At 44.1% G+C, this 13,873-nt stretch overlaps 1 protein-coding gene across 1 annotated transcript in view; it reads left to right on the top strand.

The window, feature by feature from the left end:
• Window positions 1–1,185: 1,185 nt before the first annotated feature.
• TG (thyroglobulin) overlaps window positions 1,186–13,873 on the top strand; it is a 158,465-nt gene continuing 145,777 nt past the window's right edge. The window contains exons 1-8 of the mRNA XM_030012173.2: window positions 1,186–1,252; window positions 2,890–2,998; window positions 3,911–4,008; window positions 4,463–4,666; window positions 5,015–5,174; window positions 9,485–9,591; window positions 10,709–10,852; window positions 12,607–12,792. Coding sequence (XP_029868033.1) covers window positions 1,186–1,252; window positions 2,890–2,998; window positions 3,911–4,008; window positions 4,463–4,666; window positions 5,015–5,174; window positions 9,485–9,591; window positions 10,709–10,852; window positions 12,607–12,792 — 1,075 coding nt within the window. The remainder of the gene's footprint in view (window positions 1,253–2,889; window positions 2,999–3,910; window positions 4,009–4,462; window positions 4,667–5,014; window positions 5,175–9,484; window positions 9,592–10,708; window positions 10,853–12,606; window positions 12,793–13,873) is intronic.

Raw genomic sequence — 13,873 nt, 5'->3', positions numbered from 1 at the left:
TAAAAAGGCTAGTCATGCTAAAGCAAGCTTGTGCTGCTGTTTGAGATCACATTTACCATATATATCAAACACTGTAGCGCTGCAGTTGTCAACGGCCCACACAGAAGGATGCTTGGATCACTGTTAGCACAATCTTGGTCTGTAAAGAGTATCAGTAGGGTTGTTTCTGGACTGTCTAGTACCCATGAATCACAAACAAGAGTGCTGCTGTCACTTTTTCTTGAAATCAGCTTAAGTTGAGCCTCAAACGTGTGCTTCTGTTATTATTTAGCTAATTATTCTGAGCCCAATTGTCCAACTACCTTTGCACAAGTGAAGGTGAGTTCTCATAATTCCTGGTGCAAGTAAATGCTAACTGACAATCGTAGGAGGTGGACAAGTAAGAAGTGATGCTCTGGAACCAAGGAAGTAGTATTTCTGATGTGTTTTAAGTCGAGGAGCTTGCGTGTAGTTAGTACCAAAAATCTCAACCTGACATGCTTAATGGTTATACTGATCTTACACCCAGAGGGTGAAGCCCAAGAAGCTCAGCTGGTTCCCGTCAGGTATTTGGTTGTATTAAAGTGTACGGTGCAAGTGGGAGCAAAAGCAAAAGGTCGAACGCAGTTGACTCTGACCCTCAATTCCCTTCATAGTCAACGGAGCTGCGTCCATCCTGGTTTTGGCTTGATAAATAACCGCATTACAAATTGTATTTACTCCTAGCGCTTGGAGGCCTAACTCTTGCCTGTCCCCTCGGTAGGTAGGCTCTCTAGAAACACAAACAAGTGTATTTCTAATGCAGAGCACAAAGTCTGGTTACACCCCAGTGCAGGTGAGAGCTGGAGCTCTGGCCGGGGTCATGTCAATATGCTTGATTTGTATGTTGATTTAACGAAGTCCCCCCTAGCACCCCTGGGCCTGCTGCCGCGTGTCCTCCTCTCCGATGAGCGGGCTCAGTAGTTCTCCCTGGAGCGGGGACGAGATCTGGCTGAGGAGAACCACGAGGGCAGTTCCAGGTGAACGGGCCTCTTCTGGTTTTCTCAGAAGCATTGCGTGCGTCACTCGCCCCATTTCGTGACCAGTCTACCGGGGCACAAGTGAACCCATCCGCACGATGGTTGCTATAAAAAGGCAGGTGAAGGTTACAGGGGGTGCGCAGGGCTGCCTCGCTGACAAAAGGGGATGGAGCTCTCCCATCGCAAGATGGGCTCCATTCCGTTTTGCACCCTTCTTTGCTGCTTTATTACCATAGTAGCAGCCAATATATTTGGTAAGTACGCTTGTTGTTTTCCTTCGCCTGCGTCCAGTAGTGACTGTGCTCCTGTGATCTTTGTGCTGCTCTGTGTGTTATTGCGACGAAGTATATAATGATCTTGAATGCTGCACACTGCAAACTTGGCTAGTTACTGTGTGCGGTGCAAACTGAGTTTGGGCTCCAGGTTAAATACTAAGCTATAAGGGTCTTTAAATGGTCAGGGTTATCTGAGTTCAGTACACCTTGATTTTGAGTGGGGAAAAAAAAAAAAAAAAGTTTTCTGGAAGAACAGGCTGGGCTACAGAAGGACCTTGGGTAAGAAAAGGTGGTGCTGCAGGAATGTGAAGATCCTAAGCTTGTATCTTCTATTTGTATGTACCATCATCTAATTTAGGCTTGAACCTTAAGATACTGGATAGGCTGAGTGCCATCCCCAGTTCTTTGGTCTGAGTTTGATAGTCCTGCACCGCAAGCAATTTGAATTACTGGGTTAATCTCTTAACTGGGATGTCTTAGTAGACCCTCTCTAGCACTGTACACAGGGATCTCCACACATCCCAGAGCAACTGGCTCAGAGTCATGCCTGAAATGAAAATGGTGAGGTTTGCCTACATGTGGATATCTATAGGTTAGCTAACCTAAAATTGCTTTACAGTCTCCTGAAAATTTTCACGTGGGCTTAAGGGGACACAGTAAAAACTTACAGAAGTGCTTGAGAGGTCTTAGGTGCACAGAAACCATCTGTGGTTAAAGAAGTCCCTGAGCTGCAAATTATTGGAGGCTGAAAAGTATCCAGAATGCTTATGATGTATTTGCCCTACTATGTGTGGTCATGCTCAGACCAAATACTGGATTAAGTGAACCTTTGGTCTAAATCGCTGTTGCTACGGTTTTGTTTGTTTGCTGTATTTTTATAGAACTAGTCAGTAGAATTAAGAGCATGACATTCATTGGGTTTTGAGGATGGGGCAAGTGTCAAAGCAACTAATCTATTCTGTAATAAAGAACCTACTGAACTTCATCGTTCTCCTAAAACAGCATCCAAATATGCTTTTGAATGCTTTAAGAACTGAAGAGCTGTCTGTTTTCTTGCTAGGTGGCTTCAGTAATTGATCACTTGCCCCAGTAAAAATTGAGAAGTGCTCCTAATATGAATTAGCCTGATGCTAACTGCTAGACATTTATACTTTTTAGGTCTTTCATGAGATTAAGAAGAAATACCTCTCCTTTTGGTGGAATAGTGAGTGACTTAGCTTCAGTAAAGAATAAATACTCAGAAACATTAACAGTGATGTGTGTGGTTATGGCAAAGGGCTGTTTTTTGGTGATAGGCACAACTAACTCTAAGTACCCCAGGTACCAGAAAATGATAGCCATACCAGTACAGAACAGAGCTGAGACTAATTAAATACAAGTCTGGGAAAGGGGTTCATAAGCATGTCTGTCATGTGCTTATCCTGCAGCTGGCAGCCCAGCAAGTTTGCTCAGTGCTGTCCCATGCAGAAATGTGTGCAAGGAGCGATGGGGAAACAGCTAAGGAGGACCCATGGACCTGGGGTTGTTACCATGCAGCATTGGCACTAACAGGGTTTTGATAAAAACAGGTTTGTGGCGAAATGACCCTTATGTGTTTACCTTCTTGTTGTTTTCAGAGTATCAGACGGATTCCCAACCATTACGTCCATGTGAACTTCAGAGGGAAAAAGCTTTCTCAGGAGGAGAAACCTACGTTCCTCAGTGCTCAGAAGATGGCCAGTTCAGGTGATTCATCCCTGCTATTATTCTGCTATTATACAACCTGACCTTTCATTACTAATGAAAGCTTTAGCCTCTGTTTTGAAGAGCCTCCGTATCGGTGGACTGGAGGGTGAGGGGTGCAGGAGACTTGAAGTGACTTCACTGAGCCATCTTGCAGATCCAGCCTATCCTGAATGAATTCCCTGTTGCTGGAAATAATCACTGGGTTAAGTGGTCAGTCTAATATTAACAGGCTAATCTTGGCAGCATTATTTGCATGTTAAATTGGTGCAGGTGGTTGTGTAATGCAAGTGCTGTCTTCCTACGCATGCTCATGGGCACGTGGTCTGTGGTCAGTGTCCCAGCTGGCACAGGTGAGCCAAGTTGACTTGGAGAAGTTATCCACCCTGCTGTAAGTGGCACAGTTGGGTTTCCTTCTAAAGGCAATAAAGGAACTAAAAAGCATATGGAGAACAGTGATTTAGGGGGCAGCATGTTGCTTGAAGATGCAAGAAGTTAATGAGTTAAAGCTGAGGCTGAGGGAGAGCACAAATTGTAATGTTCTCTACTATTATCTTATTGTTATTGCCTAGGATGGGGGACCTTGACTATTCTAGATCTGACTTAGAAAATGTCTCAAAATATATAGTAAATCTCAAATACTGAGAATCAGGATCCTGTCCAAACTGCTTGCTTCCTGAATGACTTCAAGTTACTTACCTGCAATTCCTGAAGACTTCAGAGAATTACTAGAATTAAGAGCTCCCATCAGGTAGAGTTAGAGTCACCAGAAACACAGCCCTTTCCGATTCCATGATTTGTGGTGTTAAAGTACTTGAACTTGTTTGGCTTGCTTTATGTTTTTGTTTATGTTCTGTACTGACTGAGGACTCTGTCACTAAAAAAATAAAATATGTTATTTGTGATCTTCTTCAGGACAGTTCAGTGCAGTAGGAATGGTCTTTCCTGTTGGTGTGTGGATGAGAATGGCATTGAGGTACCTGGCAGCAAACAGAGTGGTTATCCAATATCTTGTAAGTGACAAGTTTCTATTTTTGTTCAGATTGGGTAAAGAACCATTTAAATCTGCATTTGAACTGCTGAAATCAAGAATAGGTTAGCCCCAGACTTTGATGGACTCTAGTTTGTTGTAATTTGCCGGGTCTTTCTAGTGGAAGTTCTGGAGTTTATTCAGGGCTGATCGTGGAAACCTGATACGCCTGGATGGTCTGTATGAAGGTCACAGTAATGTAAATCATGAATGAAAGATCAACTTAGTGTATTGGCTTTTGAGTTGGAGAGCTTCAACCCCCTCTGTGGTGGGTTTTTCTATACCAATTTTCATAACCTCAAGTCCATCAATGTCTTCATGCCACCTGGGTGGCAGAATCAGAACTTACAGCTCTGAGAAAACCGATGTTCTTTTAATAAATGATTCAGTGCCCAATAAGTACCTTCCTCTAACAGTATCCCTCTCTGCTACAACAGGCTTATCCTTTTGCCAGCTGCAAAAGCAGAGGATCTTAGTAAGTCGATACATCAACAGCAGTGGCATCTCCTACATCCCTCAGTGCCTGGATTCAGGGGCTTTTGATGCGGTGCAGTGTGACACAAAGCTGGGTCAGTGCTGGTGTGTAGATCCAGAAGGAATGGAGATTTATGGCACCAGGCAGAGAGGAAAGCCAATGCGCTGTAAGTAATATTCAACGAAATGGTGGGGTTTGTAGGTTTGAAAGGTTTGGTGTGAATGAAAGGTGGTAGATCAAAAGCATAGACACTGCAGCCTATTCTTATCCTATAGAAGTATAGGTGCTTAACTAAGGCATTTAAGTCCCTGTTTTGTAGAGTCAAAGAATATCTCAAGTTGGAAGGGACCCATAAGGATCATCAAATCCAACTCCCTGCTCCTCGTAAAGACAATATGAGGAGGTGTCCATGTTCAATGTAATGAATCTAAACCCCTTCCAAACCCTGGGGTGGCTATTCAGCTGTTCATGGGAAGTTAAAACACCAATAAGCATTACCTTTGTTTCCCATCAGGTCCAGGGAACTGTGAGATCCGAGACCGTCGCATTCTGCACGGATTTGGGGAGAAGAGCCCACCACAATGCTCAGCAGACGGAGAGTTTCTGCCTGTCCAGTGCAAGTTTGTCAACACTACAGACATGATGTTTTTTGATCTCATTCATAGTTATAACAGGTGAGAGCACAGACTTCTGAAACAGGAAAGCAATCCTGCATACCTCTTCAAGCCACTGTCTTACTGTTTGGTTTTTTTTCCACATGAAGCCCTTCTTCTGTGACTGCACATGATGTTATTTTCTGTTAATGAATGGACCAAGTAAAAAAACCTTTTTCTTCTGAATTAAATTTGCTCATTTAGAAAAAGCTGATAGTCTATCCCTGCAGTCTAATCAATATGTCCTTGCACATAGCAGTGGATACCACATTGCAATCTGTATTTGGAAAAGTAGCCAGGGCTACTTTTCAGACAGACAGACACACAACTGCAAATGCGATAAATACACAAGGAAGAGAGGAATTCTGATGGATATATGAGGTAGGAAAGATGATACCATGTGAGAGATGAAAACAGATGGACAGACGGACAAGTGGCAACATGCAAAGAACGAGTTCCACGTGACGATGGGAAGCTCTTGTCCGTTTAGGCTGTGCCAGGGTTGCTCACACAGGTGAACCAGCAAGTGATGAACGGGTGTGCTGACATACCACTGGCTCTGTATGGTTGGAGAGGGCTGGGAAAGACTTCAAAATGCTGAATCAAATCCTTGTCCGTGGGAACAAGAAATCGTTGTCCTGTGGAAGAGCTGGGAATTAATGCTCAGGTGGACAAATAAGGGATGGGCCCCTTGCCATCCACAGGGATAGGAGTTTGGTTTGGAGCAGATGTTCAGACTCTCCAGAGAAACCTTTTGGTCTCTCATGAAGTGCTGTTATCTTGGCATCTCAGCCAACACTTTTCTCCGGTGGAGGGCAGTGGAGTAAATGTAATGTCTCATTCTGACTTGGCTCTGTAGTAGCAAAGGCGTTTTATTGTAAATGTCAATTTTGCTGTCTTGAGGGTTTTCTTTTTTAATTTAAGCAAAACTGAAAGGCAGGCCCAAATGCGCAGTGCAAATTTGTCAGAGCTTCAGGAGAGGTTATTTTGGCAAGAGCAAAATAATTTGGCTGTTTCATTTGTTGGCCTGTGGAGTGTGGAAATTCTAAAAGAGCAATTACAGAGGAGAAAGCAATGCTTTAAATTAACAATTTTTTTCTCCCATTGGGAGATTTCTCTGCAAAGACCTGCAAGATTGGGCTTTTCTTGTGTCCGCGTCGTGTAATTAATCACAGCAGGATCATTTCACTCCCAGCTGTCTACCTTTCTAATTATGGCATTGACTTAAACCATTACCATCATATCTGAGTATCTCAGGTCATTAATAATATATTTATTTTCACACTATTTCTACCTCAGATGTCATTATCCCATCCCATAAACAGGAGGCCAGAATACAAAATTGAAAGGGATGAGTTCCACGGCAAAGGACTATAGCAGAACAGGGATTTAAACCCATATTTTATGTTCATGTGGAATCAGTGGAGCAACTTTCCTTGGTTCCACAGGCTGATTTTTGAAATCTAGACATGTCACACTAACACCCTTCCCAAATTGTTTTCCTACACCTTCATAAATATTCCAGAATAAATCAGTATGTTAAAAAAAAAAATGGAGAAATTCAGAAGCTTAGAGCTGAGACTTTCCCAAGAGGAAAACTTTGGGAAAGAAAGATAAGCCCAAATTTCCTGCCTCACCCTGGCAGCTTGGCTGCTGTTACTTATTTTATATATTTATTTTGCCTGGGTCTTACATGGATGGGCAGCCATATAGAAAGCCCTGTAGTAGATTGATGGGAACGATCAAAAAATCAAAAATCAAGGAGGATATTTTTATTTTCGTGCTATAATTGTCATCAGACTGAAGACCTTGTGTCAGTGTCTTTATCCCAGCTCGCAGGAGGTTCTGCCCTATTATGTATTATTTCATTGGCAGTGGAAAAAACAGGATCTGGTTTTCTCTCTCTGTTTCTGAATAGTCAATGAGAAAGGCAGCTATAACTTGAGCTGCACATATGAAACATAGAAGGGGTTACTTGCAAACCTGCTTTTGAAGATCAGTAATGAGTTGTCTTTGCTGGAAGCCAAGAGAAGAGACTCACCATTTGAAGAAAAGGTCAACAACCTCACATTTATTTACTTTCCCATATTTCTGAGTGCGAGCATTCTTGTTGAAACACATGGATACACTATATATTTATCCATAACTTAAATGTAGTCATCTTTGCTTCGGCCACTGTTTTGGACTGGGTCTGATAGATGAGGTACTCTGTGTTATCGCTACTCATCTTGAGGGCTGATTAAAAAGAAGCTGAGAAAAGAGAATCAGTAGGAAGTGAGTTTTCCAAGTAAGGTAAGAAAAGTTCTGTCCTCTTGTTTGTGTGGGTCTAATTTATATCCGTTTATACTTTATTTAGCTGTACTCTCAACTTGGAACAAAAATAACCAGAATGACAGGATATGACTACACATCTGCCCCATATAGAATTAGTATAATTATGCATGTGACTTCTTAATGTTGAGGTTGAAAGAAAGCAGCATGCAGAATTTTTTCATTGCATCCTGTTTCACTCAGCTAGATGTTGAGGTGCTGAGGTGATGAGCTCCAAGGACATGAGCACTGCAGAGGTCTGCCTTTGAATATAGGAGCATTGCTCTCCTAAGAAGAGAAAAGATCATACTCCTGATTAGGCAGTGGCCAGTGTATGATAATTTAGGGGAGCAGAAAGCTCTTGAAATACCCCAAGATATTTATGTCCACGTGTGTACTGAAGACCATAGAAAGATGGTATTTAGGTGCTTATATCTTAAATTGCATTGTTTAATGCTGGCAGAAGTCCCCTTGTGCCCTGAAGTATGACATTTTGATTGCTTTTAGCATGCCGGTGTCAGCAGCGGAGCAGGATTTGACGATCCAAAATGGAGGGAGTCGGTAGGCTTTTAATTTGAAGACGTGGAAGAGTGCCAGAGCGAAGCAGCACTACGCAGGGATGCGCAAGCTCTGAGCCAGGAGCGCTGCTGGATAACGCTGGGACAACCCCGAGGTTACCAGCCCCTTCCTCTGCCAGGGGTTGCTGTTGCTTCGTGCATTCCCTAGCTTCTGCTTTGAGGTACTGAGGAAGCAGTAGCATCTCCAGCTCCCCTGGCAAGAGGTGGCAGAGCTCTCAGGCAGACTCTTGAAGGTAGCAAAGGCCCTTTACTCCACTGCTTTCATCTGACCGCTGACTCGGAGCCAGACAAGCATTTCACCGCGTTTCACAGGGGCACTTGCAGACTGCACGTGCTAGAGCAGCCCTGAGGCTGCAGGAGGGTGGCACCTGAACTGAGGCTGGTCATAGTCCCAGTTTCACAGGGTCACTGTAAGCTGCTTTGGCACATTAATCTTTTTCCCAGTTGATCAGGCCCTAATCCACCATTACTGTTACTGCTAAGTGTCCTTCCTTGGTAAAAACCTAATGCGTGTAATTGTCTATGTCTTGAGCAGAAAATTCCACTTCCCTGTTGCTAGGTTTCCCTAAGTAAGCCACATACAGCTGGGACACCAGATTTTTATCGTATTTCGGGGTATGGGTACGTGTCTGTAAAATGATGTGATTGTTTCGGAACTTGGCACTTTGAATTTAGAAAAACTTACCTTCTGTTTGCTTGGAGAAACCCTAGAGTGTCTGTCAGTTAAGATCACATTTATTATGTTTTTTCCAACTCTGACCCTATTAAGTTTCCTTCCTAAATCATTGCTTTGCTGGAATCTGGCTGTTGCCACTCCTAGAATATTATACTGCAAACTAGCATCTCTTTGATCTCCAGAAATAAGAGTCAATCTTACTCATAATATGTTAAAAACCCTTTCTCCTTAATCTGTTGAGCCATGCTCTGAAAATGAAAAAGATTAGTGAGGTTTTTATCAGCTTTTGTGCTTAATTCAGTGGAGAAAGCGTACGTAGCATGTAGGGAAGAGGAAGCAACCTGTTTGTTTAGGCACTCTGCCATCCTGTGCAGATTTGTGGAAGGAGCTAATGAATGGGTGTTGTAATAACATTAAGCCAGCGTCCATCTATTTTACACTCTTTGACAGGCTTTCAAAGATGAGAATAGAATTGAAAATGAGTGTTGGATGCTGAGTGTACCTGCTTAGGAAGGGTCAGAAATCTGTCTGAAGGGAGATTGTCCTGTGTTTGTTTAAAAAAATGGCATTTAGGAGACTTGTTAGCCTGCTGAAACACTGATCTGCATCATGTCCTGGTTGCCACAAGGAGATGGAAGGGTTTTGTGATGGCTTTGTGCTCTGCAGACATCCTTGCCGTACAAATTCGGGAGGGAAACACAGATGATGCTTTGTTGTTGTCGATGGGCCTCCCTGGGCTCTTCACAGGAGGCTGCTTTTCCTTTCAGGCTCCCGGGGGCTTTCCAAACCTTCAGCTCCTTGCGGGAGACGTTCCCCGAGGTCTCTGGGTACTGTTACTGCGTGGACAGCCTGGGCAGAGAGTTAGCAGACACTGGTGAGTACCCTCCGGCGTCTGACCCTTTAACTTGAGTGGCTTTGAATTCCCAAGGGAAAGGACAAATAACATTTACCCATCTTCAGATTAATTTGGGACTTCGATTTCATTCTTACAAGGGGTAAGATCGCTGTGACCAGTGTAGTGCCCATGGGAAAGGCTGGAGCTCACTAATGAAATCCCATCCTTAGGAGCAGCACTTCAGCCTGTGAGCTGCTGCCCGGGGGCTAATCCTCTCCTTTTTGGGATGGTGGAATAGGATATCTGAATGTCCAACCTCTGCCCACACTAGAAAGCTGTGTCATATTCGATAAGTCAAATTAGCAAATGCAGGGGAATATAAAGGGCCTGGAGACTGAACTGTTTTCTTCTTGCTCAGGAGAATCATGGAATGGTTTGGGTTGGAAGGGACTTTTAGAGATTATCTAGTCCAAGCCCCCTGCTATGGGTGGGGGCATCAGATGGTACTTCCTTTCCTCTCATTGCCTCAGGATACCTTTTAGGCATGTTAATAGTTGATGGGACACTTTAGAAGAAAGAATGTTTTTTCCAAGAAGGAGGAATGAGGATGTTAAGGACTTTCAGCTCATCTTCCTTAGCTACTGTGGTTTTAAAAATTAAAAAACAAACAAACAAACCAACCCACGAAAAACACAAAGCATGACAGCTTAAAATTTACATGGTAGATGAGAACTTCAACATTTAATTCCCACAAGGGTGAGAAGTTCTCAAAAAATTTGTGCACTCAGGGGAACTACTGCACCTCTTTTTTTTTTTTTTTTTGGTATACAAACAAAATGATTGGGAATTGTTTCCAAAATTCCATCAATTACTCTACTGCAGACTGAACCTAACAAAACCACAGCACAGTGCCGGTTATGGGATGTTCCTCCTGCTTGTTTTCGGTAGATGTCAAGGCATAAAGCTAGCGGCTGGGCACTCAGCAGCGGGTTATATGGTGCCGTGCATTAGGGTAATGCAGTATAATTTTGCATTTGGTCTGTTTAGAGGACTGGTTTTCTTTTTCCTGATAGGCTTCCAGTTCTGCTACTCTGGTGTAAAGCAGGTGAATTCTGTCTTAAAACCAGGCTCTGTGCTAAAAGTTTCTCTTTTCCAGGCTTGGAACTGCTGCTCGATGAAGTTTATGACACAGTTTTCTCTGCGCTGGACCCTGCCCGCATGTTCACAGAGACCAGTATATATCGGATCCTGCAGAGGCGGTTTCTGGGGGTTCAGCTAGCTACCTCTGGCAAGTTCAGATGTAAGTAGCACTCAGGTGATGCCCTGTACGTAAGGTGAAAATTTTGGAGCTTATATGGGACGGCTGCCATTAGGGAGAGTTGTTCTAGGATTCTTTTGCACTAAAAGCATATAAAATCACAGTTTCAGTGCAAAAAATCACGGTCCTTGAATTGCAGCTGGCTTTTAACCATTCTTACCAGCAGATTGTACCTGTCCTCTGATCAGTGCTTTCCCATGCACCTGAAGTTCGCATTAGTTGAAATCCCATGAACTCTCCATATCTCTTGCCCTGAGATCATGGGGATGGATCTGATGATTTATTAAATTAAAAGCCTGAGAAAATGCTCCCTAATTTATGTCGGTACACCCAGAAATAGGAAGGATCTTACACTGACCACAACACACTCAATCCCCAGGAGGCTACAGAGGAGTTTGTATTGCCTTAGCCAGCAAGGCTGAACTTTTGGATCTGCCTTTGGGTCCATTCCCTTCCTGGTCAGGGCAGGCAATGGGGAGAGAGTTTCTTTGCCTACGGGCGGTGAACTCTGTGGGACAGGAGGTCAGGTACCTCCTTCTCTCTCCTCTACCAGAGCCCGAGACAATTGCCTTGGCTGGGGAGAGTTTGAACCCGCTGGTGTGATACTTCATCCTCCTGTCCAAATTCCTCTGACATCGCTGTCTGACCCTCGCTAAGGAGTTGCATCACCAGATGTACTAAGCACATAGCGATGTAAAGTCTTCCGGCCACAGAGTCAGACGGTTTTTCTATTTCTGGGACAAGCCGATCATTCTGGGGAGTCTGGAAAGCATCTTCCCCCCTTCACTGCACAGTGCTGTTGAGTAAGCTCTGGCCGTAGCTGGGGATGCAGCTGCTGCCAGCAAAGATGAAGCTGTAACAGCCACAAGATGGAGATGTGACCACGTTCGTCAGCCGCCGAAGGGGACTGCTTTGGTGACTTACCCAGATCTCACGCTGCCACCTGAAGCCACAGGCATCAGGAAAGTTGTCAGACTTCCTTGATGGACAGGTTGCTCTGATGTGATGGTCTTGCTGCCTCAACCTGGTAGCTGAAAAGCTCCTGAAGGTGAGAAATGTTTAGGCTGTAGGATTGCAGGTTTGTAGAAACAAGCAAAGTTTCTGTTGGAAGGGTGGAGTCCAGTATTGGAGAGATCGTAACTCAGAAAAGTTGCTATATGGAGCTTTGGCTTCTCTGCCATTAAGGCCAGTTTGACAGGAATAGGGTCTTCAGATCCCTGCGGAGAGAAATATATTGGGTGGTCCCAGACCAAGTCTCCACAGTCAGGTACAGACTTTTTTTTGGGGGAGCAATGCCTCATTCTCTTCAGAAACATTGATGTTTGCCTTCATCTCAGTCTCCCAAGCTGCATATCTGTCTTTGTTGACCAGTTTGCATTTGCATTAAGGGCCAGAGCTCACCTAGCCTCCAGCAGGACTCCCTGAGAGAGATGCTGCTACTCTGCCACCCGTGACTATGGCTGAAAAATGTATTGAGGTTTCATTTTCTGTTTAGTTTTCAGAAATGACTACTTACAGTAGAAAACCCGGGGGCCAATCCTTGAGGAGAAAAGAGGATGGAGAATTCACATTTTGGGCTGGTACTTGAAGTGTGACTGAAAACAGTCAGGAAATTAAACTTAATTTTTTTTTTTTTTTTTTTTTTTCCTCCCAAATAAGGCAAACAATGGGATCAAGGAGAGATGGCTCTGAAACTTTAAGCTTTGCCTCCTTAACACATACTGGTTTTCTTCCAGGCCCCTCAAAGTGCGAGGTTGAGCGGTACGCAGCCCTGCGTTACCAGCATGCCTACGTGCCGTCTTGTGAAGCTGATGGGAGCTACACGCCGGTGCAGTGTCAGCAGGGAGGACAGTGCTGGTGTGCGGACACCAAAGGGCAAGAGGTCCAGGGCACAAAGAGACGAGGACAACCCCCAGCCTGTGGTACGTATGAGGTTTGGGAAAGGAAAAATGAGCACATCTCTCGGCGTCTGTAGAAAGAAACCCGAAGGACCGGTTCCCTTCTCAGCTCTGACAGATTCTGGTGTTCAAAACCTGAGATCCAAAAACCTCCCTGGGCTTAAGAACCACATTCTAATAAATTATTAAATATCATAATCCTTTTATTTTCCTTCATGACCTTTCTTTAGCCTTTTACTTCTGCATACAGCAAGGCTTTTCTTTGCAGCCATGATAATCTGTCTCTTGATTCCTGGAGCTGGGGCATGAAGTCAGAATATCTGGGATAATATAAGGAAGCCAGTGATGATGGTTTGGGCTTTATCTCCTCCCTCTGGTGAAATGCTATATAATTTCTAAGGCATCTCTCATCCTAAGCATTTTCTTCCCCATCTCTGTCACTGCATATTTGGCCATGAAATTTGCCAAACCCAGTTAAAAAAACCCCAACCAATTCAGGAAAGGTGTATGGGTTTGGGCTTTGAGAGATTTCATGAAGAATACACCATCAAATCAGTGCCCCAAATGGAAATGACAGCAGAAATGTCCAAGGGCCAGAGGGGAGGAGGAAAGTTAAAAACCTTCACTCTGAAGCACACTACCTAAATATTCAGGATTGCGCTGGAGGGCTGGGGCACAAGGTCTTAACGTGGGGGCCGCCTTCGGGAAAGGTAATTGCTCTGTCTGCGAGACACAGTCTTACCATGCAGATAGAGAAGGAGAAACCTACTCTGGGTGTCACGGCTCCAAGTCGCTCGGAGTGCTCTGGGCACAGACAGGCTTACTGCGAAATGAAAATGTTAACATGCCTCCGAGGCTGATCACCAAGGATATTGCAAGGGAACCTCCGAGAAGCCTCGCCATATGTTGGGACTGGTTGTTTTCTCTTTGAATGTGCTTTGCTGAGCCCTCCTGATGATATTTTTTTTTTTTTTTTTTTTTTTTTTGGCCGGGGTGGTGGGCACGCAATGACTTGAGACTGCTCGCAGCTTTTATTGGTGGACTCAGGAAATTTAAGTGGGGAAAAATTTCTGCAGAGATTTTGCAGACTAGCTCCTGAGAAGGT

The sequence above is a fragment of the Aquila chrysaetos genome, chromosome 4, assembly GCF_900496995.4.
Source record: "Aquila chrysaetos chrysaetos chromosome 4, bAquChr1.4, whole genome shotgun sequence".
Taxonomy (NCBI): domain Eukaryota; kingdom Metazoa; phylum Chordata; class Aves; order Accipitriformes; family Accipitridae; genus Aquila; species Aquila chrysaetos.
Note: the sequence above shows the minus strand (reverse complement) of the source record. Positions and strands in the feature narration are given on the sequence as shown.